At 51.3% G+C, this 27,725-nt stretch overlaps 1 protein-coding gene across 2 annotated transcripts in view; it reads left to right on the forward strand.

Annotated features, from left to right (window-relative positions):
- The window catches only part of TBC1D2 (TBC1 domain family member 2), a 52,070-nt gene that overhangs the window by 21,166 nt on the left and 3,179 nt on the right, over positions 1-27,725 (forward strand). For both annotated transcript variants that reach the window (XM_035016225.1, XM_035016227.1), the window contains 7 exons: positions 537-670; positions 4,114-4,310; positions 11,278-11,673; positions 17,278-17,388; positions 20,639-20,826; positions 21,917-22,393; positions 26,283-26,403. In XM_035016225.1, coding sequence (XP_034872116.1) covers positions 537-670; positions 4,114-4,310; positions 11,278-11,673; positions 17,278-17,388; positions 20,639-20,826; positions 21,917-22,393; positions 26,283-26,403 — 1,624 coding nt within the window. The remainder of the gene's footprint in view (positions 1-536; positions 671-4,113; positions 4,311-11,277; positions 11,674-17,277; positions 17,389-20,638; positions 20,827-21,916; positions 22,394-26,282; positions 26,404-27,725) is intronic.

Raw genomic sequence — 27,725 nt, forward strand, 5'->3', positions numbered from 1 at the left:
TTGGTGAACAAAACAGGCAAATATCCCTGCACTCAAGAGAACTTACACTCCAAGGGGTGCCTGGGTGGCTCAGTTCGTTAAGCATCTGCCTTCAGCTCAGGTCATGATCCCAGGGTCCTGGGATCGAGACCTATGTCAGGCTCCCTGCTCAGCGGGGAGCCTGCTTCTCCCTGCCCCTCTGCCTACCACTCCCCCTGCTTGTGCTCTCTCTCTCTGTCAAATAAATAAATAAAATATTAAAAAAAAAAAAAAAAAGAACTTACACTCCAGCAGTGGGGCTGGGGGCAGGGGAATCAAACTTGTATTGTTTATTAGCAATAGCATGTGTGGAAGGTGGTAAGTACGAGGAGAAAATGAAAAGGAGAGGGTGAGGGGGTGGGGAGTGGCTCGGGTGGGATGCATCTTGCAGGGAGCCTGGAGTCCGGCAGACTGCTCGGGGCATGGCTGGGGGTGAGGAAGTGGCCTGAGCCCCAGCAGTGGCAGCAGGGAGAGCCGAGGGGCAGGAGGGCAACCTCATGCTCCTGTTTTCCTTTCAGAAACACAATGTACAATATTCGGGGCAACAGGCAGGCCCAAGGAACAGGCCACCAACCTCCAGGGGAAGATCCTCCACTGAGCGCGGAACCTTGGAGGACGGAGCAGCCCGTACCCTCTGACCCTGGTGCCCCAGGTGAGCTCTGCTTGGGTTTGGGCTGTCTTCAGAGACCAAGTGAATGCCCTCTTTATCCTCCCCAGAGATCAGCATTTATGCTTTTTGTTTCTAACCTGAAACTCTCCAGGTCACTCCTCCTGGTTTCTATGGGTCTAGTAGCAATGGCTCCTTTTTTTACTAATATTATTGTGGTAAAATACATTTGAAATTTACCATTTTAACCAACTGTAAATGCACAATTCAGTGGCATGAAGCACGTTCACAGTGGTGTTCAACCATCACCACCATCCTCACCAGTAATTCTTTCTCGTCTTCCCAAACTGATGCTCTTAGCAATGACTCCTGAAGTAATAAAAGAAAATATATCTCACTTTTTCTTTCTTACTTTTTTTTAATTTATAAGGAAAAGATATAAAAATGCCGCCCTGGGGTGATTAAAATCAGATCTGCCTGAAGAAGCAGAGCAAGTGACCTTTAGGTGTCCATCCAGCTATTCCATAGAACTTTACTGTTTCACTAAATGTGAGTGGCCCACAACATTGGTGGGGGGATGGACTTTTTTTTTTTGGAAATTGGTATGGGTGCCCTTAGGACATTTTGTAATCTGGAAACAGTTGGAAGAAAACTGGCTGAGGCAGCACCGTGGGGTCTTCTAGCCGGGAGGACCCCTCGACTGTATAGAAGTGGCTCCAGAAAGAGCACCCCTTTGGAACAGTGCCCGGCGAGTCCCCGCGGATCACAGTGAACAATGTGCGAAGGGCTCAGTACCCCATCGAATCAGTAGTAATGGAACCAGCACTCTTATATAGCAGTTACTTTGTGTCACGGCTACTCTAAGCACTTTTTTTCCTTTTAGTAACAGTTTTATTAAGATATAATTCACATACCGAACAATTCACCCATTTGAAGTATACAATTCACCATAACCAATTTTAGAACATGCTTATTATCCCAGAAAGAAACCTCGCATCCCTCCAGCTCTAGGCAACCACTGTTCGACTTTCTGTCTCCGTGGATTTGCCTGTTCTGGATAGTTCATATAGATGGAATCTGCAATATCTGGTCCTTTAGGACTGCTCCTGTCACCGAACAGAATCTTTTCAAGTTTCTTTTATGTGTTCCAAGCACTTCACCTGATTTAACCTCTTTGACCCTTCCAAAAACCTGAGCAGTAGCTTCCATTGGTCTCATTTACTAAATCAGGGAACCGAGGATAGAAAAGTGGAGTGACTGGCTCATTGCTGCCAGGGGGTGTGGAACTAGGAACTAGGGTTCAGGCCAAGGCTTTAGAAAAGCCTCATTTTCTAAAGCAGTGATTTTTCACACAACCTTTTTATTGCCATGACACTTTGACCCCCATAAAAAAAAATCTAATATACAGTGCATATCAAAGCAGACTTGAGGCAGGGGATGGGAGTCTGGCCTCCCCTTGGCTCCTCCTACCGTCTTCCCGTCCCAGTCAGCCCTGTGGCACCCCCATTAAATCCTACAGCACTGACGGAAAACCACTCTCCTAGGCCTCGTCTTCACCAACTGTGAAATGGGTGCAGTGATCTCTACCTTGCCTGCCGTCAGGTTTAGTGGAGAGTAGTGTTATCAGAGGGCAGCAGGGCTACATGGAGCGCCCCCTGCTCTTCTATACCCCACGGCAAGAAAGAGAAAGAAGCATTGCTGTCCTTTGAGCTCTGCAGTTGGGTTTATACCCAGTGCAACTGAATTTCTTTTAAGTCTAGGACAAAACCATTCTGTTCTTGTATTCTCAAGGCCAGGGAGGTTCTGATTCCTACTAGAGTAGTTTCTTATCTGTTCTAGATGGTTTGGCTGGCCCCAGAAGAAGCATGCTAAATTATTCTACTCATCCTCTAAGTCCTGCCTGTCCCCTCACCTGGGATTCCATACCACGTCCTTATTTTTTTAACACCCTAGTCCCAAAAGGATTGGGGATAGCTTATTAAAATACATATCAGGGGGGCGCCTGGGTGGCTCAGTCGTTAAGCGTCTGCCTTCGGCTCAGGTCATGATCCCAGGGTCCTGGGATCGAGTCCCATATCGGGCTCCCTGCTCGGTGGGAAGCCTGCTTCTCCCTCTCCCACTCCCCCTGCTTGTGTTCCCTCTCTCGCTGTGTCTCTCTCTGTCAAATGAATAAATAAAATCTTTAAAAAAATAAAATAAAATACATATCAGGGGAAAGTAAATGAGTAATTTGGGCTAGGAAATTTAGATAAGACCAAGATAAGATCCTATAGAATAGCTAAGAGTGGGCAGCAGATACAGCTCTGAGCTTCTCAGTAGCCAAGGCAAAGAGGGAAATGCAAGTGTTAGATTATTTCCAGTATCTGTAAGAATAAACATGTTTTCTTAGAAAAAGCAAAGCCTTTTCTGGCACAGAGCATTGAGAAAAATTTCTTCTGCTCGTACCTTATGATGGGCATGATGTGTATGTACCATGTAGACAAGATTCTCAAGGTCTTTTGACTATATAATCAGGCCATTAAAATGTCCCTGGATGCAGGCTGATGGCAGATCCCTAAAGTATAGGCTTGGGGCAGGGCAAGACAAGGCATCGGGGGTGGGTGAGTGACTGTGATGTTGAATTTGATTTAAGAAAAAATAAAAATAAAACAAAATAAGAAATTCAGTAATGGTTGGCAAATGTTTTCTATAGAGCCAGATAGTAAATGTTGGAGGCGTTGTGGGACATACGGTCTCTGCTGCCAGTCCTCAACTCTGCCCTTGTGGAGTGAAAGCAGCACAGATAACGTACAAACAAATGTGGCCGTGTTCCAATAAAACTATTTACACAAGCAGGCTATGGGCTGGATTTGGCCTGTGGACCCGTGGTTGCTGACCCTGGCTCTAGAGGAAATAGAAGGACTGTGCAGCCTGAGGCAGTCAACTGTGGGAAATGTGTGCCCTAACTTAGCTTGTAATAAGAATCCAATGAGAGTCTGACTTACTCTCTGGGGCAAGAATGCAGAATACAGATATTCCATACTCCTGTCTATGGACAGATCTCTGTACTTTGAAAATTGCCCAGAGGGTAGAGATGGGATCCTTAAATAAGAAACAAGACATCCTGCCAGGGCTTGTGCCTGAGATGGCCCCTGGCACACAGCAGCGGTGTGACGTGAGATAGCCCATACAGATGGGGATCCGAGAGTGGGGGACAGGCACACGTCAGAGGATGGGCTGAGGGACCCAGCTAGTACAGTGTAAATAACGTTTATATAGCTCAAGGGTTCTCAAAGTATGATCCGGGACCAGCTGCAGCAGCATCACCTAGGAAAGTTTTAGAAATGCAAATTCTCAAGCCCCATCCCAGACCTATTCATGAGAAGCTCTGGGAGTAGGGTACCACAATCTGCATTTTACTGGGCCCTTCAGGTGCTTCTGCAGCAAGCTCAATTTTGAGTACCACTGAGGCCACTGATCATAACCTCTGTGTTCCTCCTTTTGAGCAGGGAAAGATCCAGCGGATTCTCCAAAGTCTACACCCAAGTCCTCTCTGACTGCCCATCTCATTCAGAAAGCCAAGCGCCAGAACAACACCTTTCCGTTCTTTGCTGAAGGACTCCCACGGACCCGAACTGCCCAGGAAAAGGTTCTGGCCTTGGAGCAGCAGGTTCTGATGCTCACCAAGGAGTTAAAGTCTCAGAAGGTGAGCTCTGGCCCCACAGAGGCCCCAAGCTCCAGTGCACCCCTCTGGGCCTAGAGCCTCTGAACAAGCTAGACATGCTACGTTAGCCCGGCCAGGCATGTGCCAGTCTCGGTCCTTAGCAGACAAACTGGTGGTGGTGGGAAATCCTGTGCTGTTGGTTACTAAGGGCCATGTGGACGCTCAGCCTGGGTGACGGAAGGCCTTCCAGGGCAGGATCTCTGGGACCTACTTTGTATTGCTCTTGGACTCCTCCTAGAAGACTGTGCCTGGCCTCCCCCCACACTGAAGAGAGGCAGCATTTGGAGGAGGGGGATCTGGATGCAGGGTCCTGGGAAGGGCCCCCGAAGGAACTGGCAGCTGGTAATGGTGCAGATCGCTGAAGGACGATCACAGGACAGAGAAAGCAGGCAGGTCTGTTGTAGCTCTGGGGCTCAGCCAGGCCCAACAGGGGATAGTGACGAGGAAGATTTAGCCTTAATAGAGAAGTTAATTATAGCGGTTAAAAAAAAGAGTGACATGGTCATTGTAGAACACAGATCACATACATATACAGGCATTAAAATCATCCCCAAATCCTACAAGCCAGGGAATAAATCATGTTCGCTTTTTTGGGGCAACTTTGTGAAGTAGTGAGAATCACATGGCAGGGAGGTGAGGGGGACTGCATCCCTGGGCACAATAAAAGTAGTTAAACTAGCACAGTTGTTACTGAAAATCCCCAGGGTGGTACCTGGTGGGGCCCCCAGGGGTGGGCCCCACTGAGAATCCAGGCTTCTTTTCCTCCGAGGGGAAGGCCCAAATCTTCATGTTTGAGGTTTGGCTGCCCTCAGTCTTTTCCTGCTTTATTTCCCAGCTCTATGTACTTCTGAATAATCTCCCTCCTCTACATTTCTTGTCCTCCTTTCTGCTGCTCTGTTTTTGAAGACAGTCCAGAAAAATGCTCTCCCTACCGAGTTTTGCCCCTTCTCTGCCTTTCTTGCCCTTAAGCAGATATTAAGGGAGACTTCTGTCCTGGCAGGTCAGGGCATACATTTGATGAAGCAGCTCGTGATTAGAGTCCTCCAAGGAGGAAGCTCATTCGTTCATAGGTTCGCACTTCAGTTGTGTATTCACCAGGTTTTTGTCGAGGGCCTGTGGTGTGCATGCAGTATTCCAGGCGCTGGGAACAGTGGGAAGAGACACGGGCCCTGCCCCTGCAGAGGCTTGCATGTCACAGCAGAGACAGGCGGTAAACACCCCGACACCCATGTACAGCATTACAGCGTGTGAAGTCCCCTCTGCTGCCACTTAGCAGCCCAGCTTCTTTTTCTTTGGTCATCTTCCCATCCTGCGGTGGAGCTGCTGGTGCTCCTGAGAGCCCAGAGGGCATCTGGCTGGACTGCAGTACCTCCCCGATCCCTGGACCAGTACAGAGTAAGGCCCAGACCCCATCTGGCCAGGAAAAGCAAGCTGGATGTGAACACCGCCTCTCCTTTGACCCCACCTTCCCCTTCTTTCTAGGAAACCTGGGCAGCCTCCCTGGGCTTGGCCTTTGCTTCCAAGGTGTCGGGAATTGTCCAATGAAGGAGAGAGGCCCGGGAGACCGAGATTTCCTTGAGGTTTGCCCCCAGTGGCTGTGCCGCCCTGGAGGATGTGGCATCCTCAATAAATGAAGGCAAGCTCGTGGAGATCAGTCAGGGCTCCCCAGGCTGCTGACAGCTTCCCTGCGATCAGAGTGAAAATGGCAGGAGGAAGTTGTCCAAGCATTACAGAACCTGGACTTTCTTACTGGTTCACTTCCCAGCAAAGCTTGGCCTGGCCTGGTACCGATGGTCAGGAGGAGAGGAAGGCCTGCGGTCCCACTTTTGCCTCACCAGATGAGTGCTGTGCGTGCTGTCCAGCCCATCTCACAAGTGTGCTTTTGTCTGGTGGGCATCTCGGAGCACAGGCCTTAAAGTGGAAGGTGCCGTCCGCAGTTCTGGCCCTGAGCAAGTTTCTTAACCCCTAAAGCCTCAGCTTCCTCCTGTCCCTGGAGTTATAGCAGTGCTTACTGCAGAGGCCTCTGTCCGGATGCATAAAGCCCAGTGCCTGGCATGCAGCAGCCGCCCGCCAGATGCAGGCTTTGGCTGCTATTATGGCATTCCCTGCCCTTCTCGTTGATTCCTTCTGGCTTTACAAGGAATGGCATGATCCTCTGAAGGGCTCTAGGAAGACAGATGGGTGCCCATAAGGGTCTCCAAGAAATGAGTGGCATAGCAGCGATGGGCAGAGGTCAAGTCTTCATCCCACATTAGGCAGGGGGAGCCCCAGCCCTACCAACTCTGGCGTTTTACCTCCAGCCCAGATACCAAAACCAAAGAGGGGAGGGAGAGAAGATTGACTCTTGGCCCAGAGGTAGGACAGAGGAGGCCTGCAAAACCTTGGGGTGCCCAGTGGTGTCCCAGATGTGCAGAAATGCTGATTGGAGGACACTAACTGTCCATCTGAGACCCTCCGAGTCCAGTTCCTCAGCTGGGCAGACAGTTTCCCGGACTTCCCTGGGCCCACACCTATATATATATGCCTTCCTGCATCTCTTCAGTGGAAGGCACTCTCTTTCTGCCTGAGGCTGCAGGAGGACATGGGAACTGGGAGGTCTTGTCCTGGCTCAGCCACCTGGGTGGTCATTGCCAATAGTGTTAATGATCCTTGAAGAATTTGTATCTCAAACTCTGTCAGATGCTGTGGAGGGCACAGAGGTACACTGGGTCCCTGCTGTCAGGTGGGGAAGAACAGATAAGAGCATACATAACTGGTGTTAGGGGTGGCCCTAGCTGTGTGCTCGGGCTTTCCATGCATTATCACTAATCCTTACAACAGTTACTAGCCCTCTTTTCTTGAGGAGCAAACTGAGGCTCTGAGAGCATGCCCAGGGTCTCCCAGGAGCCAAGACCAGTTTCAGACTCTGGTCTGTCTGCTTCTAGAGCTTCTGCCCTTTTCACTGCCATGCTCAAGGAGCTCAGAGATGGTGGGGGCCTGCCCTGAGGTCACACAGCTGGAAGAACCAGGAGAGGCCCAGGTCCAGGACTCATCCCAGCCTCACCGCCGCCTCTGTGGTCTCCCAGTACGGCCCAGCATCAGACATGGGCACATAACTGCTTTTCAGAAAATACAAATGCACTCCTGTCTGGTGTCATATTAAACCACAGGACCACTCCAGTCCCCATTGAGCCATTATTGTCCCAGGCCCTTGCAGCATGCTGGTCCCCCAGGAGATTTGGACCCCTGGGGATAGCACCAGATGGCTGCTTGGCTGGGTGACTCAGGCTCTCAGAGTTGACAAAATTGCACCCAGCCTGAAGGCTGTCTGCTCTGGCAGATGGAAGCCCGTGTTTGTAGTGATGTTGGCCATCTGTTGACTGCTGGGAATGATGAACTCCTCCCAGGCCCTATCTGGGGCCAACTTAGCTCGCTCAGGGTAATTTGTTAGGGAAACTCGTTGGGGGCAAAGTGCAGCCTCTTACTTCCCTAGAACCCCAGCCAGAGACTTCAACATACGCTCCCCTTATCCAGAGTACGGAGTACAAAGACTTCAGAGTGCACGGAGGGAGGGTTGAGAGGGGCCCTGGCTGTTTCCGCTTGGGGAGGGGCACTTGCCAGACTTCCTCGCTCATCCTTGAAGTGCCTGTGCCAAGAGTAGGGAGCATGATCTCCATTTCATCTATGACAAAGCCAGAGTTCACTTTTCTAAAACACTGTCGTTAGAAACACCCTCATGGGCCTGGAATGGCAAGCAAGGCCTCCAGGTCTCCAGAACCAGTGCTCCTTCACCTGCACCTGCTGGCGCCCAGCCTCCGAGAGGCCAGGGGCCGGGCTGCTGGACTGAGAGTCTGGTGCTCTTTCCCCAGCAACATTGGGCCCACCCACCTTGATCTGAGTGAGTGATGCAAGTATCAGCTCTTTAATAAGGGAAAGGACTAATTTTTAAAAGATGGTTCGTTGGCTTTTAGAATTTTAAATAATCAACTATACTTCAATAAAAAATATTTTTTAATAAAATGATAACGTGTGGCCAGTTAAAGTCTGAAATGGGCCAAACAATGATTTGATTAAGAAATATTAGAAGTACCACTAGATCAGCTTTCTGTTTCTAAGAATGAGTCCTAAAGCATTGCTTATAGTTGTGGGAATTGGCAATACCCCGGGCGTCCCTCCTTGAGGGTGGGACGAGGACGCTGAGGTGCGACCAGACAAGGAGGAGTCCCCTCACTCTTGCTGGTGGTGGCGGTGCTCAGGGACATGCCATCATGTCTAGTAAGGCCCCGAGCAGCTTCCCTTTTGGTTTTTAATATTTCTAGATGGTGTGTATGTGCATTCGTTGTGACCTGATGTCCTCAGGCTCACCCATGTTGTAGCATATAACAGGATTTCCTTCCTTTTTCAGGCTGAATAATATTCCATCGTGTGTATATGCTACATTCTGCTTATCCATTCACCGTCAGGGGACATGTGGGTTGGTCCCATCTCTTGGGTGTTGTGAATGATGCTGCTATGAACTTGGGTTGTTTCTATTTTTAAAGAAATGGAAAGAAGTGTTTCAGTGCAAAATCTGTTAACTACACATCATGGAGAAGTGGAGGGCCCCAGATTAGGATTGGGAGTCCTCTGTTGTGGCAGGTTTTCCCACCTGTGGGGATCCACCAGCTCCTTTTAGTCCTCTTCCTTCTCCTTTCTTGGGCTTCAGTGTCCTCCTGTGACAGCAAGTGACCTGCTTGACCAGGTGGTCTCCCCGGGCCTGCCAGCCACTGGGTTTTCTGAATCCGAGGTCCATTCGCACTCCTCATCTCGTGCTTCCTGCCCTGACTCCATCCCTTCCCTGCTTCCTTTCTCCCTGTCTCATTCTGCAGCTGGGATTCTGGGGTGGGAGGAGAGCCTCCCGGGCTGGAAGTAGGAAGGGGGAGGAGGCAGCTGGATGTAATGGAATGGGCTTCAGAGTTGACTCTGCTGAAGTTGGGGGAAAGATACCTGCCTGATGCTGGGCCTCAGGAGAGCCTGAACAGTGGTATCTGCTGGTTAATTCGCCCAGGCACTTACCAGGGTCCTCTCCAAATCTCTGCCAAGCCAGAAAATGGTCTCAGCTTCTCAGTTATCCTGGAGCCACAGGAATGATGATCTCTCTCAGCCTGAGAAGCTAGTTCATTCCAAACATTCCAGTTTGGTTCACAACCACCTCCTCACCCCACCTTCCAGCCACACCCAAGAATGCCCACAGCCCCACACAGGTTCTTTCATTCCTCTGGGCCTTTGCTGGAGCTGTTGACTCAGCTCACTTGGAAAGCCCTTCCAACCTTCATCTCCTACCTACTGCTTGACTGTCTCTGGTCCTCCTCATTCTTCACGGATCAGCTTCAACTGTTCTGCCTTTCTGTAGAATATAGTGGTCTTCCCCCACCTCCATCCCAGGTAGAAGTCATTGCTCTCTGCTCTGTATCCCCAGCAATACCCTTGCTTCCCTCTTGCAGTACATCACTCCATTATAGTAGTTCACTTTTGTTCCCATCAGCCTTGGTGGTTTTTGAAGGTGAGAACTCTGATCTCCCTCCGGGCCACTGACACCCAGCCCAGGGCCTGGCACTGAGTGGGGCTTAATAACGTTTGGATGGCTGGAGGGAAGGGAGAGAACCCAGAAGAGGGCCAGTCTGTGGTCCCCAGGTTTCAGAAGTTGCATGCTAATTCGATCCTGCCATTAATTTCTCAGATAAGGTCATGATTTGGAGCAATTCTCTTCCAAAATGGAATCATTCTTAGCAATAACCCTATCTAGCTGATTCATTTAGTTGAATACTTCGGTGTGGATACAGGTAATGTGTTTCTGGGGAACCATATTCTCTGGCATGGAGCAGAGCAATGGCCCAGAGCCCCTGCCTACCAGGTCTGAGGCTCACATGGGCCTGGCCGCTGGGCTGCCTGGCTTCTGATATTCTGATCCTGGCCTTAAGTGAACCCACATCCCTGCTTTGGGACAGGACAGGTCCTGGGGAGGTTGGGGGCTTGAAGGCGTGGAGAGCCAAGCAGACCTAGAGTTTCCATGTGCATACAGTGCCCCTGCCAAGGAATAAATGGAAGTCTGTTGCTTCTGAGCTCTCTCCGCTTTCTTGCACAGGCCTGCAGGCATTGCTTGGTGGCCCGAGGGGCTGGGCACAGTGGACAGCATGAGGCTCTGTGTGTGCTTTAGCCTGAGGATTGCCCATGCGTTTCCTCTCAGGTGCTCTCCCAGCTCCATCGGTAGCGACTACTTGATGCTATATTTGGGATTCTGAGGGCTCCACTAGGCTTAGCAGGAAGGAATATTGACATGAGTCAGTCAGGTCTGCCACAGGAGCCGGAGAGAAGGGCCACGCCGGTGTGCCACAGGCCGTCTTCATGACTGACCGAGCACAGCCTTGTGATGATTTGGGATTGAATTCCACTCTACTCTGTGGGGCTTCAGTTTTCCCATCTCTGAAATGGACACATATCAGTCAGGGTTCAGGCTCAGCTGCTGTAACAAAGAAGCCTCCGAGTACTCTGGTCTAAAACAATCTGGAAGTTATTTCTCTCCTGCCTTCTCGTGGAAGAACCCAGAGGTTCAGTGAGCAGTTCTGAGCTAGTAACGCAACTGCTGTCCTCATCATACACCTTCTGCTCATGAGCCGAGGGGCTGCTCCAGCTCTTGCCATCTCCCAGCCAGAAGGAAGGGCAGCGTGCGTGGTGGTTTTAAAGGGAGGACCCAGAAGCTACCCACATAATTTCTCACATCCCATTTAGGCAGAATAGTCACTGGGCTACCCCTTGCTGCTAGCCTGGCTGGGAAATGTGGTCTTCAGCTGGAGAAAATGAGCCGGCCTGGAGGATGACGCTAGCCACCCCTCAGGGCTGTTAGGAGAGCTGGTGAATGTAGCAAATGCCAAGTCCCTGGCACCTCACGGGCCTTCCCCGAGTTCACAAGGTGCTTCCTTTCCTCCCCCAGGAGCTGGTGAGGATCCTGCACAAGGCGCTAGAGGCTGCCCAGCAGGAGAAGAGGGCGTCCAGCGCATACCTGGCAGCAGCCGAGGACAAGGACCGGCTGGAGCTGGTGCGGCACAAGGTGCGGCAGATCGCAGAGCTGGGCAGGCGGGTGGAGGCCCTGGAGCAGGAGCGGGAGAGCCTGGTGCAGACGGCCGGCCTGCAGGAACAGCAGGTGCAGGAGCTGCGGCGGCACGTGCAGCTGCTCATGGACAAGAACCAGGCCAAACAGCAGGTCATCTGCAAGCTGTCTGAGAAGGTCACCCAGGACTTCACGCATCCCCCTACCCAGCCGCCTGGGCCCCCAGGGGCTGCCGACAGGGACTTCCTGAGCCAGCAGGAGAAGATGGAGCACCTGAAGGTAAGGGCCCCTCCCCGCAGGCCCTGGGCCCTTGGGGACATGAGCGCACTGCTCTCAACCCTAAGGGTTTCCTAGATAGAGCAGGGATAAACCTTCATACCGAAATTGATATTGGTGGAAATACTGCTACGCACTTCCTCACTGTCTTAACCAGAAGGTCCGGTGCAATTTGACCTTTTCATGATATCCTAGGCTGGAAAGGGAAGGTATCTCTAGATGATTATTAGAGGTTTAAGAGCACAAGACAAGGTCAGAACCCCTGAGTGCCTGACCAGCTAAGTGCCATGCTGATGCCCTGGGGAGTCCCCAAGGTGCCTGGTGGCCTCCCCCAGCACGCAGTCCAGGTGATGTGGGGCCAGCAGGACTCGCGGCTCCTCTGTGAGACTGTGTGCTGCCCGGTGGCCACTGTCGTGGGTGCCCCGCTCGCATCATCTCATCTGATGCTCCACCAGCCCTGTGAGGCCATCACTTGTGTGCTCCCCACTGTGGGCAGGAAGGCTGAGGCTGAGAAGGGCCCGCGCGCGGAGGGGCTGGGGAGCTGGAGCTCTCTGACTCGCGTCTGCTCTGCTGCCTTCCAGTTTCTTCGGGCCTTCCCTCCTGCCGCCGCCCCTGCCTCCCCCTGGCGCAGGCGGCGGCTCTCACCTGGGGAGACCCATTGCGGCTCGGGGAGCAGGAACTTAATTTATGTGTGATGCCTGCCGTGGTGACAGGAGCTGCTGGGCCACCTGAAGGCCTGAGGCTGGGGATCGGTGCTCATAACCCCTACTGTCCTTAAAGGCAGCTGTATAACCAGGGCCGGTCCTGCCCCGAACCCCGCCTTGCGCAGCCGCACATGTATACATATGTATGTATAACCAGGGGAGCGTCCTTGCCATGGGACCAAAGCATTGCTGCTGGAAGAGGGGAAGCAGGAGGAGAAAAAGAAAACTCCAGAAGCTTTTGAAAGACCAGTGGGCAGTGTGGTACAGTGGCCGCTGCCCCAGCTGTGAAGTCAGGCCTAGGTTTGGACCCAGGCTCTGCCTCCTCCTAGCTCCTACTAACTGTGTCACCTCGGGCAAGGCCCCTCACCTCTCTTTAAAATGGCCTCACTGTCCCTACTCATGAGGTTGACAGGGGGGTGAAGGAAGATAACATGAAACCCAGATCCCTCCTGTTTCCTTCCCCATGAAAAACCACCTAACCAGTTTTTGAATCTTTTCCCTTTAAAATCAGATTCTTTTGAGTTCAAAATGAAAATAAAATCCTTTCAAATGCAGATGGAGCGAGGCTGGGGCTGCAAAATTGCTTTCATCAGATTGCTTCCCTACCCTCCTCTGCCCTGCTAAGTAAGAGTCTTCTGTCTGCCCGTCCTGCTGGAATCCACAGGTGAAGACCCCGTAGAGCAGCTCGGGGATCAGAGAAATAGATCTGTTGGGCGCTGCCAAGAGCCGACTGGAAGCCTGGGGACTCGCCGTAGGAGACAGAGTGTGCCCCTGGCTTTGTATGTTCGGGAATTTATCAGTGAGCCCAAATAGAGGAAATTCCTATCAACCAAACTTACCTTGCTGCTGATCCTCAGAGGCCCAGTGTTTGTGCCAGAAAGAATTGCATGTGCTCGAGTTCCTCATGTGTTAGCCTTTACATGTCTGATCTAGAAAAATAGAAGACTCCTCCAAAATCCATAGTCTTTCCGTTTGAGGACAGAGCAATGTTCACATCTCCCCCTTGCCCTGGGAAGGAGGACATGCGACTTTAGGGAAATGCCCCCTTGCTGAAGCTGCCAGTTTGAGAACAGAATCATTGACCTCCTGAATATCGGAGCGGGGAAGACTCAGAGATCTAGTCTTTGACATTTTCTGGCAGGGACAGCTGAGCCCGGACAGGGGTCCAGGGTCCCACAGCACAAGCAGCAGGGTTGCAGCTAGGCCCCAGGTCTCCCCACACGCAGTCCACTGCCTTCCCTACTAGCACAAGGGCTAGTCCGTGTGGCGTTTCCCAAAGAGAATTCCCGGGCCCCTGATCCCTATGAAGACAGACAGGCAGACTCTCTCCTTCCTGTCCCCTTTCTCCAGCTGTTTTCCTCCTTTGCTTGCCGGTGACTGTCGTGTGGCTTTCCTTTCTCTGAGCTCTCTCTCTTTTTCCTCCCTACAGTCCTGAGCCACGAAGAACACTCAAGGTAGGGCGATGAGCTGAATGGAGAGGTGCTGCCCAGACGCCCCCCCACCCCACCCCCACGGCTGCTCCCAGGGGTGCTCACACATGCCCTCGCATCTGGGCTGCAGGCACGGTGCCCCCGGCCATATGTCCAAAGCCTTGGAAATGACGGAGCATCTCAGGGCCTGGGGTGAGGACGCAGGGACGGTAACAGGAGGCAGAATGGAGCGGCCGTGTAGAGCGGCAGACTCTGCTGATGCGCTTTCACCCAGCAATAGTTTTCCATTCCCCTGTGGACCGCACGCACCTGGCTTGCATCCTGCCTCTCTCGCGTTCTAGGCACGTGACTGAGGAGGACTTCCCCTCTCTGTACTTGTTTCCTCATCTGTAAAGTGGGAACGATGGTACTTTAATACGTAGCGCACAGCATGGTGGAGATAAATTAACACACAATAATGTGTGGGAGGTAAACGGCTCTGGCACATAGTAGGACCGCAGGCAACGGGTCGCTCTCTTCCTCCCTTGCCTGGAAGCGTGTTGTATTTTCTCAGGCGTTTGGGAAGAATGCACAACAGCATCATATCAGAAACAATTAACAGTAATTAACTCATAGTATGGTAGTATCCAGTCAGTGTTAAAATTTCCCAATTGATCTGTAAATGTTATAAATAGCTTTGGGGTTCTTTTATATAATCTTTTTAAATAAATAAAATAAATCCATAAAAAAAAAGAACGCACAACAGCAGCGGTGGGAAGTCTCTGGGCGGGGGCAGGAGGAGTGCGGCGGGTGACAGTAGCTCTCTAGGTGCGGGGAGAACCCAGAGAAGGACGCGACACTTGTACTCACCACGCCAGCCGCCATTCTCAGCCTTTTGCACGTATTAACTAATCACATCCTCCCAAGAGTGCCTGAGGCCATGGTGTTATTGTTCCTGCTTTCCAGGTGAGGGGAGGAGGCCCGGAAAGGGCGAGGAACTCGTGCTGGGCTCAGTGGTGAAGGCAGGATTTCTACCCAGGCAGCAGGGCCCCAGGGCCCGCTCCCTGACCACTAGGCAGCGCCAGCGTCTCTGCTGTGGTGTTACTGTACTCGAGGGTCAGAGGGGTCAGACAGGCCTGCGTGCAGCCAGCCAGACTGCCGAGCACAACCGCTGAAGTGTGGGACTAGACTTTGGCATCCAGGTGGATGCCAGCGGGGCGCCGAGCTTGGGGAGGATCTTGGCTGTAAGTGCAGTGGTTGGACATGGCTTTTGAATCAGACACATCTGGACTCGGTCACCCCCGGTCTCATAGAGCTGTGTGACCTCAGACAACGTACTTGTCCTTTCAGAGCCTCGGAGACCGCATCTGAGTTCCTTTCCCGGCTGCCGGGGAGATGGAATGGGATGATGTGCTCAGCGCAGGGCAGGGGCACAGGGTGATGGTGCAGGGGGCCCGCGCAGCTTCTGTGTTCACAAATCTGTGTCTCCAGACACCCAAACGGAAGACTATCACAGGCAGGGGGAGGGGGCCTGGAAAATCCTGATGCCCACAGGAGGTGGGTCCTCGTGTGGCAAACATGAGGGTTCACACCAGGCTCACCACGCCTCCACCTAAAGGTAAGAAAATGGGGGCTGCAGAGAGGAAGCAGGCAGATGCTTGTGCACAAGAGCGGCTGGTACGCCTTGGCAGCATTTCTGAGAAAAGGGAGCCCAGAGTTTGACCTAAGGGAGACATGGTGGGAGAGTAGGAGGAAGTCCAGGCTGGGGAGTTGGAACTACCTGGGTCCAGGCCGGTGGAGAGAGCAGAGACGAGCTCAGCCTGAGGACACGAAGCCTGGCAGTCCGCGCACAGTGAGGGATCAGAAGCAGGGGTGGCCAGGGCAGGAGACACCTCGGACAGCCCCAGTGGGGTGGTGAGAGGCCATGTGTTGAAGCCAGCCGGGGGCTTTTGTTTCTAGCTAAGGAACCCTGGGAGCCTGTGGCCCTCCCACTGGGTCAACCATCTAGGCAGAAGGCAGCAGACCCTGGGTATGAATTGGAGCTTCTGGGCTGGGAAGGATCTTGGCCAGGATGCAGGCCCACCCCGGGAGGGTCAAGACAGCCTGTGAGCTTCTGTACACGTGACCCATCCCTGATAATGAGGTGCCACAGTCATCACAGGTGTGATGCTCTTAATTTCCAGATAAATCAGGGCTATCCAAGGTCACGCCTGCAATAGTGTCTCTCTCATGCACTTACAGCCCAGTACATTTCTTGAGTGGGAGCAAAAGGGGTTGAGTTTCAGCTAGTGAATGTCCTGGAATTGCTAGGTATAGCTGTGAACGTGCATTGTCCATTGCTTCTGGAATGTCCATCCCAGCGGAATGAAGGTTGAGGGCCAATGCTGTGGTTGCTCCTTTCTGCTTCTGCTTGAGCCTCCTCAGTGCTTGGCCAGCTTCTCCTCAAATGCCCCAGCAGCAGGATCTCACTCCGTCCACTGGACAGCTTGCAAAAGAAAAGCTCTAGGTGCAGAGAGGCGCATCACAGCATTATTCATAATCAAAAACCAACCGAAAACACTCAGGGCTCAAATAAAAAATAACAGGGAAAGGATTATAACTAAGGTATAGTAAATTCACCCAACAGAATAGTCATCAGACATTAAAAGTGATCACTGGGAAGCTTATGTAACATAGAGTACAGTTGACCCTTGAACAACACGGGTTTGAACTGCACGGATCCACTTAAGGCAGATATTTTCTGATAAATACGGTATAGTACTGTTAATGTATTTTCTCTTTATGATTTTCTTAGTATTTTCTTTTCTCTAGCTTCATTGTAAGAATACAGTATATACTACACATAGCATATGAAATGTGTGCTAATTGGCTCTTTGTTCTCAGGAAGGCTTTGGTCAACAGTAGGTGATCAGCATTTAAATTTGGGGGGGATAGTCAAAAGTTATATACAGATTTTCCACTGTGCAGCGGGGGTGGGGTTCAGCACCCCTAACCCCAGTGTTGTTGAAGGGCCATTGTATTTACAAGGTGACATTAAGTAAAAAATTTTTCACCCAAAATTGTTCGGTATGATTGCAAATATGTGAAAACATATGTTTATTTTTAAAACAAACACTACTTGGATGTTTGTTTGTTTTGGTCTCTATACTTAGTGTTATGACACATGTTACCTCAGGTCATCTCCCAGCTGCCCAGTGGAGTAGTATTTGTCCCTTTTACAGATGAGAAAACAGAGGGTCAGAGTTGTTCAGTGAAACCTCCCAGCCAGGAAGTCAGAACCACAACTTGAACTCCAGGCTTGACGCCCTCTCTACTGTATCATGCTGGGATCAAGATTAGTGAAGGGGCTGTCGGTAATACTACTTCTAGACTTTCTCTTCTGTTGTCATTATTAGAGATTTCTAAAGGAAGGAAGTGTTGGCAGCTCATTTGAGGGTGAGGATGAGGGAGATGTTTATGGTGCAACTCGTCAAATGCTTTGCTCTCTTCTCCAGGATGACATGGAAGCATACCGGACCCAGAACCGCTTCCTCAACTCCGAGATCCACCAGGTCACAAAGATCTGGAGAAGGGTGGCTGAAAAGGAAAGGGCCCTCCTGATGAAGGTAAGAGGCAGAATCCATCTCCATGCCCAGCCACCCTTCGGGCCCTCACCTTCTTGCCCCATATCACTCTGTCCTTATCACCTGCTCTACCTCTGGACTGTGCCCTTTACGAGCTGCCTTTCCAGCCTCAGGCATCTGTGCTCTGATTGCTGCTTCTGATCACAGAAATGCAGAGGAGGAGGCAGGCAGTCATCTCTGCACCTCCCTTACCGGCTAGAGTAACTTCCAGAGGATTCAAAGGGCTGCCACTCTTCCCCTCCCCCCTTCATTTCTCTTTTTTTCCCTCCTGTTTGGGAGCCAGATATTAAAGACTAGATATTCCAAAACAGCTTCATATATGGGGAAATTAGAGAGTGTCCGTACACATCCAGGGAAAGACTCAGAAAAGACTTGAGAGCTTAAGTTTACATCTTAGGCTACCCTTGGCACAGAGACAGCCTATAACAATTAAAAAAACAAAAACAAATTTTTCTCAAATTGGGAGAATCTGATTTCTAGTGTTCAGATGTCCAGTTTTCAACAAAAAAATCTCAGGGGATACAAAGATACATGAAAGTGTGGTCCATTTGAAGGAAAAACATAAATCAGTAGAAAACTGCCCCTGAAAAAGATGTGGTACTGGGTAATACTAGACAAAGACTTTAAAACAGTTGTCTTAAAGATGCTCAAAGAACTAAAGGAAGATGTGGAGAGTCAAGAAAGCAATGTATGAACAAAATTGAAATATCAAAGAGTTACAAAACCTAGAACCCCCCCCCAAAAAAAAATTCTGGAGCTGAAAAGTACAATAACTGAAATGAAAGATTCACCAGAGGGATTCAAAGGCAGATTCAAGCAGACAGAAGGAATCAGTGGACTTGAAGATAGGACAGTGGAAATTATTCAGTCTGAGAAACAGAAAGAAAAAAGCTTGAAGAAAAGTGAACAGAGCCTAAGTGATCTGTGAGACCCCACTAAGCAGACCAACATACCCATTATAGTATGGTTGTCCCAGAAAGAGAAGAGAGAGAGAAAGGGGCAGAGAGAATATGAGAAGAAATAAAGGCCGAAAACGTCCCAAATTTGATGAAGACATAAATAAAAACAACCAAGAAGCTCAACAAACCTGGAGTAAGATGAACTTGAAGAACTAGAAAAAGAAGAACTAAACCCAAAGCTAGCTGATGGAAGGAAACAATAAAGATCAGAGCAGAAATCAATGAAATAGATAACAGAAAAATAATAGAAAATCAATGAAACCAAAGTTGATTTTTTAAAAAGATGATCAAAACTGACAAACCTTGAGCTAGGTGGACTAAGGAAAAAAAGAGAGAGGACTCAAAATCAGAAATGAAAGGGGCACATTACTACTGATTCTGCAGAATAAAAAGGATTATAAGAGTACTATGAACAGGGGCACCTGGGTGGCTCAGTCAGTCTGCCTTCAGCTCTGCCTTCTGCCTTCAGCTCAGGTCATGATCCCAGAGTCTTGGGATCGAGCCCCGTGTCAGGCTCCCTGCTTAGTGAGAGCCTGCTTCTCCCTCTACCTCTGCCTGCTGCTCTGCCTACCTGTGCTCTCTCTCTCTCTCTGTCAAATAAATAAATAAATTTTTTTTTTTTTAAAAAGAGTACTATGAGCAATTGTATACCAACAAATTGGATCACCAGATGAAATGGATAAATCCCTAGAAACACAAAGCCTGCCAAGACTAAATCATGAAGAAATAAAAATCTGAATAAACCTATAACTAGTAAGGAGACTGAATTAGCAATCAGAAATCTCTCAAAGAAAAGCCCTGGACCTGAAGCCTTTACTGGTGAATTCAACTGAACATTTAAAGAAGAACTAACAAGAGGTCTTCTCAGGCTTTTCAAGGAGGGTGCATGCAGACTAGTGAAGGATTCAAACACAATCAAGCTGCAGTTGGGCACACAGGATTCTTTGGGGCCCAAAGAGAGGAAGAAAGTCAGGGAGGGCTTCCTAGTGGGGGTACCTTCTTCAGCTGAGTTGTAAAAGTGAGTTAGTGTTATCCAGGCAAACAGAGTAGAGAAAGGCCTTCCAAGAAAAGAGATAGCATGGTCAAGACCTGTGGACCAAGAGGTGGGGGAAGGTGGGGAGGGAGATGTGAGGCTGGAGGGGAGGAACCTTGGGACATTCTCTGAGGAAACTGGGAGTTGTAGAAGGGTTTTGAGTGGCGAGGCCCTCAATCAGACTTATGTTTTGAGAAAGCTGGGGGCTCGGTGGGCTTGTGGAGGTGGACCGGGGAGCACAGAGACTTGGGAGTCTGTAGCAGAAATGCCTGAGAGTACTGGGAGGGGACTTGGGAAGGTGGCAGAGGGACGTAGATGTGGGAGCCAGCTGGAGGGGGAGGAGAGCAGGCTCACCCGATGGCCTGGAGTTGGTGCTCAGCCAATGTTTGAAGAGTGCAGCATAATGGCAGCCTTAGCCAGGCGGCTTGCACTCTTCCACCCCAGGATGAGACAGGAGCCAGCCTGGCCCAGAGGGCACGGCGATTCGCTGAGGCTGATTCTTTCTGTCCAGCTTCCACAGAAGGAGAGTGGGCCCAGGAAAATTACCAGACTTGCTCAGCACACCCGGCTTATGGAAAGAGAAATACAGAAGTTCAAGACAGGGGCAGGGAGTACACAGGAAGGACACCGGTGGGAGAGAGGCGGTGTGTCAAAGGAATGGAAAGAGCCGATATTGCAGAGGCAGAGGCACAGGGGCAGTGGCCAAAGTTATGTGGCCATCTCCTGGGCACTGCTCAGTGTTACCACCGACAGAGAACTGCTCTAGGCCAGGTGCCCTGGGAGGGCCTTTACACACATCTGCTCATCTAATCCCCACCAGAATCCTGGGGCAGACTCTCTGTTATTTCCATTATTCAGATGAAGAAGCTAAGGCACAGAGAGGCTAAGTAACTTGCCGTAGGTCCCCCAGCCAGCAGTGGCTGAAGCAGGATGGGACTTGCAGTCCCCAGCAAGAATGTGCACTGCCCGTGCCCACCTCTCCCCTCTTTCTTCTGAATCCGGCTGCAGCCCTGGGCCTGGCTTTCTTGCCTGGCTCTCTTGCCTGGAGCCTCTTTTACCTTGCTATAAACCCTTGGGTTCAGGGCCCATCTCCTTTCCCTTAGATGACGGGCTGGGGGTGGGAAGGGGATGGGAGATGAGGCTGGAGAAGGACTTTGCTGCCTATAGCTGTTCAGGCCTCTGGGGGGGGGGGCGGCAAACCCAAGCAGGTGGCCTGACAGCCCCACCCCTCCCTCCACAGTGTGCCTACCTCCAAGCCAAGAACTGCCAGGTGGAGAGCAAGTACCTGGCCGGGCTGCGGAGGCTACAGGAGGCCTCGGGGGGTGAGGCCACTGAGTGCTCAGAGCTGCTGAGGCAGCTCATCCAGGAGGCGCTGCAGTGGGAAGCCGGGGAGGCCTCAGCCGATGGCGTGGAGCTGAGCCCCATCAGGTGAGCCCAACAGCCAGTGAGGGTGGGTCTTGGTCTGCACGACCTGAAGGTCCCCAGCCGCCCTGGTGCTGGCTCCTGCTGACCGCGTACAAGCACTGCACGTCCCTTACTTTCTCGTATCTTCAGACAAACGAGCATGTGCTTGGGATGAACCCCATATTACAGTTGAGGTGATGCAGGCTCAGAGGAGGCCGCCCCTTGCCCAAGGCCACACAGCGTATTCATGCAGCTGACCTGGGTCTGCCTCCAGAGCTCCATTTTTTTCACTTCCCCAGGCTGCCTCCCCAAGGTGTTTGTCAGAGGGGGGAGGAGGGGAGAAAGCCAGCTGCCTTCCCTGAACCAAGTCCTTGCTGAGCACAGTGAACATGGGCAGTTAAATATAACAGAAGGGGCTGTGGCTTGGGTCCAAAGGCCCCTGGAGGCTGGGTGGCCAAGGGGAAGGAGCCCAGGCTTTGGAGCCAGACTGGGCTCTCTCACTATGTGACCTTGGACAAGTCACTTTACCTTTCTGGGCCACGTATTAGCCTCCGTCAGATGTGGGCTAAGATCCCTGCTTTGCAGGATAGTAGGACCAAATGAGAGAGCACATGCAGAGCACACAGTAAGGGCAAATAACTGGAATCAGTAAAAGGCCATCTGGACTGGACCCCTGGTTCTCCCATCTTGCTTGTCATTGATGCTGCCTGCTCCCCATCCAGCCTTGGGCTTACTCTCTGCCCAGGTGGGATTCTATATTGGCAGTGCCGACTGCTTGAGCCTAAGGCTTCATGGAGTAATAAGAGGGTCCTTTATATTTGCACTGAACACACTTACTATGCACTTACGAGGCACCAGGCACTGTCTAGGCCCCCAGCATTTTACAACAGAGGAGGTCAATGGGTCTTCATGAGGCAGAGCAGGAATTCTTCTACCCATTGTGAAGAGCAAACTGCGGTTCAGAGAACTGACGTGACCTGCCCAAAGCTGCATGTCACCCACAGTGAAACCCAGGCAGGAACCTTGCCTGGGGTCCCCCCTCCCCCTCCCTGCCCTGCCCCTTATCCAGGGAAGGGCTCTGCGACATGCTGCTAACATAGGCTTTTGCTGGCAGTGAGTATGACGAGTATGGCTTCCTGACGGTGCCCAACTTCGAGATGGAAGACCTGAAGCTGCTGGCCAAGATCCAGGCTCTAGAGGTGCACTCCCACCACCTGCTGGCCCACGAGGCCGTGGAGCGGCCGCTGCGGGAGCGCTGGGCTGCCCTGGGTGATCTTGTACCCTCGGTCGAGCTCAAGCAGCTGCTGCGGGCAGGTGTGCCCCGGGAGCACCGGCCGCGTGTCTGGAGGTGGCTGATCCACCTCCGCGTCCGGCATCTGCAGAGCCCCGGCCACTACCAGGAGCTGCTGAACCGGGGCCGGGTCCGCGAGCATCCTGCCGCCCGCCAGATTGAGCTGGACCTGAACCGTACCTTCCCCAACAACAAGCACTTCACCTGTCCCACCTCCAGCTTCCCCGACAAGCTACGCCGGGTGCTGCTGGCCTTTTCCTGGCAGAATCCCACCATTGGCTACTGCCAGGGCCTGAACAGGTAAGCATCAGAGCCCTAGTGAGGGCACAAGGTTCTTTAGAGCCTCCCGAGAACCTAGAGAGGTGAGTCCAGGAGGCTTGATTCCCACCATACAGATGGGGACAACATGGACATGTTCAAGATGGGGACAGGACAGGTTCAAGATGGGGGGGACCTCCTCATGCTATGTTCTCTCTTTTGACTTGTGCTCAGTACCACTCATACAGAGACCCTGGTGAATGGCCCCCTGGAATTTTGTAGTGCACACCTCAGCTCACATATTGCAGAACTGCCTGGGTCAAGGATCATTTACTTTAAACAAAACCCATTCAAGGGAGCCCAAGAAAATGAGAATTGGTAAATGCCACAATAGAGGTTCATAAAGGCCAGGAAACGAAAATAGAGGACAAGACCAGATGGTCATTAGAAACCAAGGCATCTCCTCTCTCCAGCAGGGCCACAGCACTACACAACCCCAGGGGTGCCATGGGGTCAAGTCCCTGAGGCTGGGCAGCACCACGGTCCTGCTCTGCAGCCCCCTGTGGGGCCGCACCATCCCTGGCCTCTCTCGTTCTACATGTCTGCTTCCTTTTCTCAGCAGACTAGCCTCTGTCCGTCGTCATTCCTTGGACATTTAGGGCCCTCGAGGCTGTCAGAATGGAGACCTCAGTCCCTGAGTCTGGAACCTTTTCAGCAAATCTTCCCACTTGTTGACACCCTCATGTCCCAGGCAGAAATTCCCAAAGGAAGGAATGTGACTGGCCCAGCCTGGATTCATTTCTGCTTCTGGTCTAATAGCAGGACGGAGGGGACTGGGGGTGGAGGTGAGATGGGGTGACCTGCTAGGGCTACCCCCTCCACTACCTCAGGACTCTCATGGATGCCCCCCAGCTATCTCGATAGAGGTTACATAATTTCAGATAGTCCCCAAAGCAAGTTTTGACTCACTTAAATTTAAATGCACATATACTCAAGCAAAATTTACATAAGACATTCTGCTCTCTCCCCCCAGTAGGTGGTGTGTGACATTTATTTAACACAGAATAAGCATTCAGGGAGTCCCTACTCAAATTTGAATGATTCCTAAGGGTAGAGATTTTTGATACTGACTTCCAGCCTAAATTGGGTGAAACTGAGCATACATACGTGTTCAGTTACTGGAAATTCAGAGTTAAACTACAGCACAGCTAATATAAGGGGGGGGACAAGGGGAAATCCTGTAGCAGGAAGGGTCTTGAGATAAACCTCCCAGAAGGAAAGAAGCTTCTCCCTGTGTGGAAAAAGGCAGCACAAAGGCTGTGGAGGGATATGTAGGAAAAACAGACGGAGAGAGGGGGGATGACGTGACCAGGAGTATTTCTTTAACTCTTTCTCTGAATGCTTTTTTCTTTCTTTCTTTCTTTCTTTTTTACTGATAATTGATGTTTAGGCAAATATTCATATTATTGCTTAAAATCGAAAGTTACTTATAATGGGAAGAGCCCCTTCACAAGTGGAGAGTGGGGCCCTTCAACCCCACCCTGCGGGCCCCTTTCACTTGTCTGAGCGCCGCCATCTAGTGGCAGCCGGTAGAACTGCGTGCATGGTGTCAAGACAGACCCTGCTTCCGTGCAACAAATCAGCCTGTTTAAAGGGTGACAGATATCATAGTAATGATACAGTGCTAATTTAGGGCAAAAACTTTAAAGCGAATTCTCTTTAAAATATAAGGGGAGTGCATTAGGAGTAGCTGTTTCTTTCCCATATCACCACGCTACCTCCTTTGTAGACCCACTTGAGCCTGAATGCCTTAGGTTGGAGGCTGGCTGTAGCCCGGGGCAGTTGGTAAGCCCTAGTTGGTACCAGCAAACTCTCACTACTGACCTTGCAATGTGTGCAAAAATCTACGCTGGTGCCGGCAGCCAGCTTCTGGACCGAGCACGTCCTGAGGCTCCAGCGGGATAGGGTAGGGTCGAGAGAACACCAGGCTGGACTTTGGGAGCCCCGGGTTCTGTCTCCACTCTGCCACCAACTGAACGTGTGACCCTGAGCAAGTGACTTCTGCTTTCCAGGACTCGGTCTTCCTATCTGCAATAAGTTTATCTAGACCAGGGTTGACAAGTAGGAAGCACCTGCCTGGAGCCTTGTCTTGTGAGTTTCTGAGGCAGCCTCCAGAGTCAGTGGGAAAGAGCACAATGATTAATTAGTTATGTCTGCCCTGGACATAGACAAAGGGAATGTTGTCATGATTCACTAGTTATGTCTGCCCTGGCATAGGCAAAAGAGAGTGGTGGCCAGTGTTTCACACATTTGCTATCCCTGAACTAAATGACCTCAGAAGACCCCCTTCCCCAGCTTTGAGAGGGGAGAGCTTCCTATTTCCCAAGAGACCTGTGACTCTTCCTTTCATCCACTCAGCTCAGACCCAGGAGAGTTTGTACAAATATTTTAGAGTGGAAAGAAATTCCTTCCCAATCCTGGGGAGAGAAAAGGGGTTTCTTTTTTCTTCTTTAAACAGTGTGAACCTCAGAAGAGGCTGGAGATCATGAATCCAGTCTAGTAAGAGCCCAGAGAAGGATAAATAGCTGGACAATGAAATGTGTTCTTTAAGCCCATCAAGAGTGTGAGGCTTCACAATACTATAAGGTGGCATCTCCCTAAGGGTGTTCAGTGGGTGCACTGTACAAAAGGGGCTCCATAACTCCACTGGACAGCCTTGGGTTAGAGTCACTGCAGAATTTCTGCACGGGCTTTTAGTAAGTAAATTCTGCAGTCACTGTTTTGTCACTGCAGAATTTCTCAGAGGCTTTTAGTAAGATGTTGTGTATCATCAGCCTCTAAAAGGGGGCTAGAGGGGTGCCTGGGTGGCTCAGTCGTTAGGCGTCTGCCTTCGGCTCAGGTCATGGTCCCAGGGTCCCGGGATCGAGCCCCACATCGGGCTCCCTGCTCCGCGGGAAGCCTGCTTCTCTCTCTCCCACTCCCCCTGCTTGTGTTCCCTCTCTTGCTGTGTCTCTCTCCGTCAAGTAAATAAATAAAATCTTTAAAAAAAATAATAAAAGGGGGCTAGAGGATGTAGCATTTCCCAAACATTTTTGTATTTGGGACCTTGTGTTCACCTAGCATCTTTAGAGACCACTGCATTTTGGGAAATGTATTCCTGGATTGACAGTGGGTGAGACCTGCCAGGAAAGATAGGAGAAGTAGAGAAAGCAATACTTCTTCTAGGCCGACATCCCTACTCAACACTGTGGGTTTTTTCCTTTCTTACCATGATCTCATTAGAGCCCTGCGATAACTTTGGAGGGAGTTCAGGAAGCAAAGGGGAGAAAGAATTCTGTGTAGTGAGCACCTGCTGTATGCCAGATAGTTAGCAAGGCGCTGTAGGTCTGCCTTCTCGCTCAAAATGCCACACAGCCCTGGGAGGTGGAGATTGTTAATCCCACTTCACAGATGATGAAAGTAAGGCTCAGAGAGGTTAGCACACTTGTCAAGGTCTCAAAGCCTGTGGATATTAAGATGAGGATAGCTAACATTCATTAAACACTCACTACATGTCAGGTATTGTGCTCAGCATTTATCTTGTGTTAACTTCATTCATCCTCATAAGAGTCCTGTGATTATTATGAGGAGGCTGAGCCACAGAGAAGTTTAGGAACTTGCCCAGGATCATCCAGCCAGGAAGCAGCAGATCCAGAATTCATAAGACCTGAGCAACGGACCCCCAGAGCCCTTCCCTAGAGACTCAATTCTCCCCATTGCTCAGAAATCTCCTCTGTAGTCCTCCCCCAAAGCATGTTCATCTCACCCCAGGTGCCAGAACACTAGCCTGGTTTTAGGGAGTAGGGTTGGGAGCCAGGGATCTATCTCTACCACCCTTTGCCTGGCTGCAGCTTCTACACCTCACCCCAGGCCTCCTTTCCTCCCATTCCAGACTGGCGGCCATCGCTCTGCTGGTCCTGGAGGAGGAGGAGAGCGCCTTCTGGTGTCTGGTGGCCATTGTGGAGACCATCATGCCGGCTGATTACTACAGCAAGACACTGACATCATCCCAGGTGAGCAGGGCAAGGACGGACGGGACTTAGGGGCCATGCAGGGTGGTGCCCCTTGAGTGGTTCCTTCAAGCCAGTGAATCTCAGAAGAATCAGGACGCTCTCAGGCCTCCATTTCTCCCTCTGTACAAGGGGCCAGTAACCTCTCCCTGGGACTCCTGGGAAGTTCTGGTGAGCTGATGGCCTTTAGAGTTGTGGGGGCCCTGCCCCTGGGGTAGATTGCTGTTATGCCAGTGGTGACACTATGTCATGAGAAATGGTTGGGGGGGGGTTGTTTGTTTGGTTGGTTGGTTTTGGTTTTGTTCTTTTCAGAAATGGTTTCTTGGGGAGGGAAGGAGAAGAAAATCTAGAATCTCTTGCTTTTTGCCAGTAAAGAATTTCAAAACAGAGGTCAGGTGGGTGGAAGTGGGACTCAGGGTGGGAGGTGGGGACGAGTCTTCACACAAGCTGGTCACGGCCTCCGGAGAAGCACAGCTGCCTGCACCCTCACCGCCTCGCCCCCCTCTCCCTCTGAGCCCCGGCCAGCCCTAGAGTCAGGCGCAGCTAGTCCAGAGCCCACCTCTCCCCCAGCCAGCTGCCTGGCCTTGCGGCATCCCCTCTCTGAACCTCTGGTTTGTCTGCTTTGGGATGGGAGTACTTCTGCTTGGGCTTGATGACAGATGTACACGCAAAACCATTTCTGACCTCCCATCTCCTCTCTTGCTTCACCCCTCATCCGGCTCCTGGTGCATCCGTACTGTCTGCTTTATGCAGAGAGGCCATCTGGAGGGGACTTTCTCACTTCCCACCATAAACCTATCAAGTCATTTCCTGCCCACCCACTCTGTTCCTCTCCTTTCCTATCATGCCCAACACGAGAAAGATTGCCCAACACTGATGCCTCCTGTGGGACACCCACCTGGGCGGGGAGGTCAGCAGACAAGTGGGTGTCCCATGTGAAGGAGGGAGGTCAGGGCCGGAGATCAAGACTGAGGAGTCGTCAGGGAATAGGTGATGAGTCAGGAAGGGCGGCCCAACCTCACAGTGGCTCAAGGGGCGGCTCATTTTTCCCAGAGAATGACAAAGCTGAAGTCCCCTTAAGCTCTCTGCTCTGCCATCCCTCACATATTGCTGTCAGCCCCCTGCTCATGGTCACAGGACAGCCATACCACCTCCGGCACTGTGGCCGTGGTCGAGGCTGGAAGAAGCAGAGGGTGCAAGGCAGGGGCTGGCTCCGCCTCCCACAGCTTTCCCGCCCAGCAGGTGCTGCTTACACCTTATTGGTCAGAACTGTGTCACATGGCACCCCCTCACTGCAAGGCAGGCTGGGAAATGTTCCATATTTT

The sequence above is a fragment of the Mirounga leonina genome, unplaced genomic scaffold (genome assembly GCF_011800145.1).
Source record: "Mirounga leonina isolate KUSES-001 unplaced genomic scaffold, KU_Mleo_1.0 Mir_170, whole genome shotgun sequence".
In the NCBI taxonomy this organism is placed as follows: domain Eukaryota; kingdom Metazoa; phylum Chordata; class Mammalia; order Carnivora; family Phocidae; genus Mirounga; species Mirounga leonina.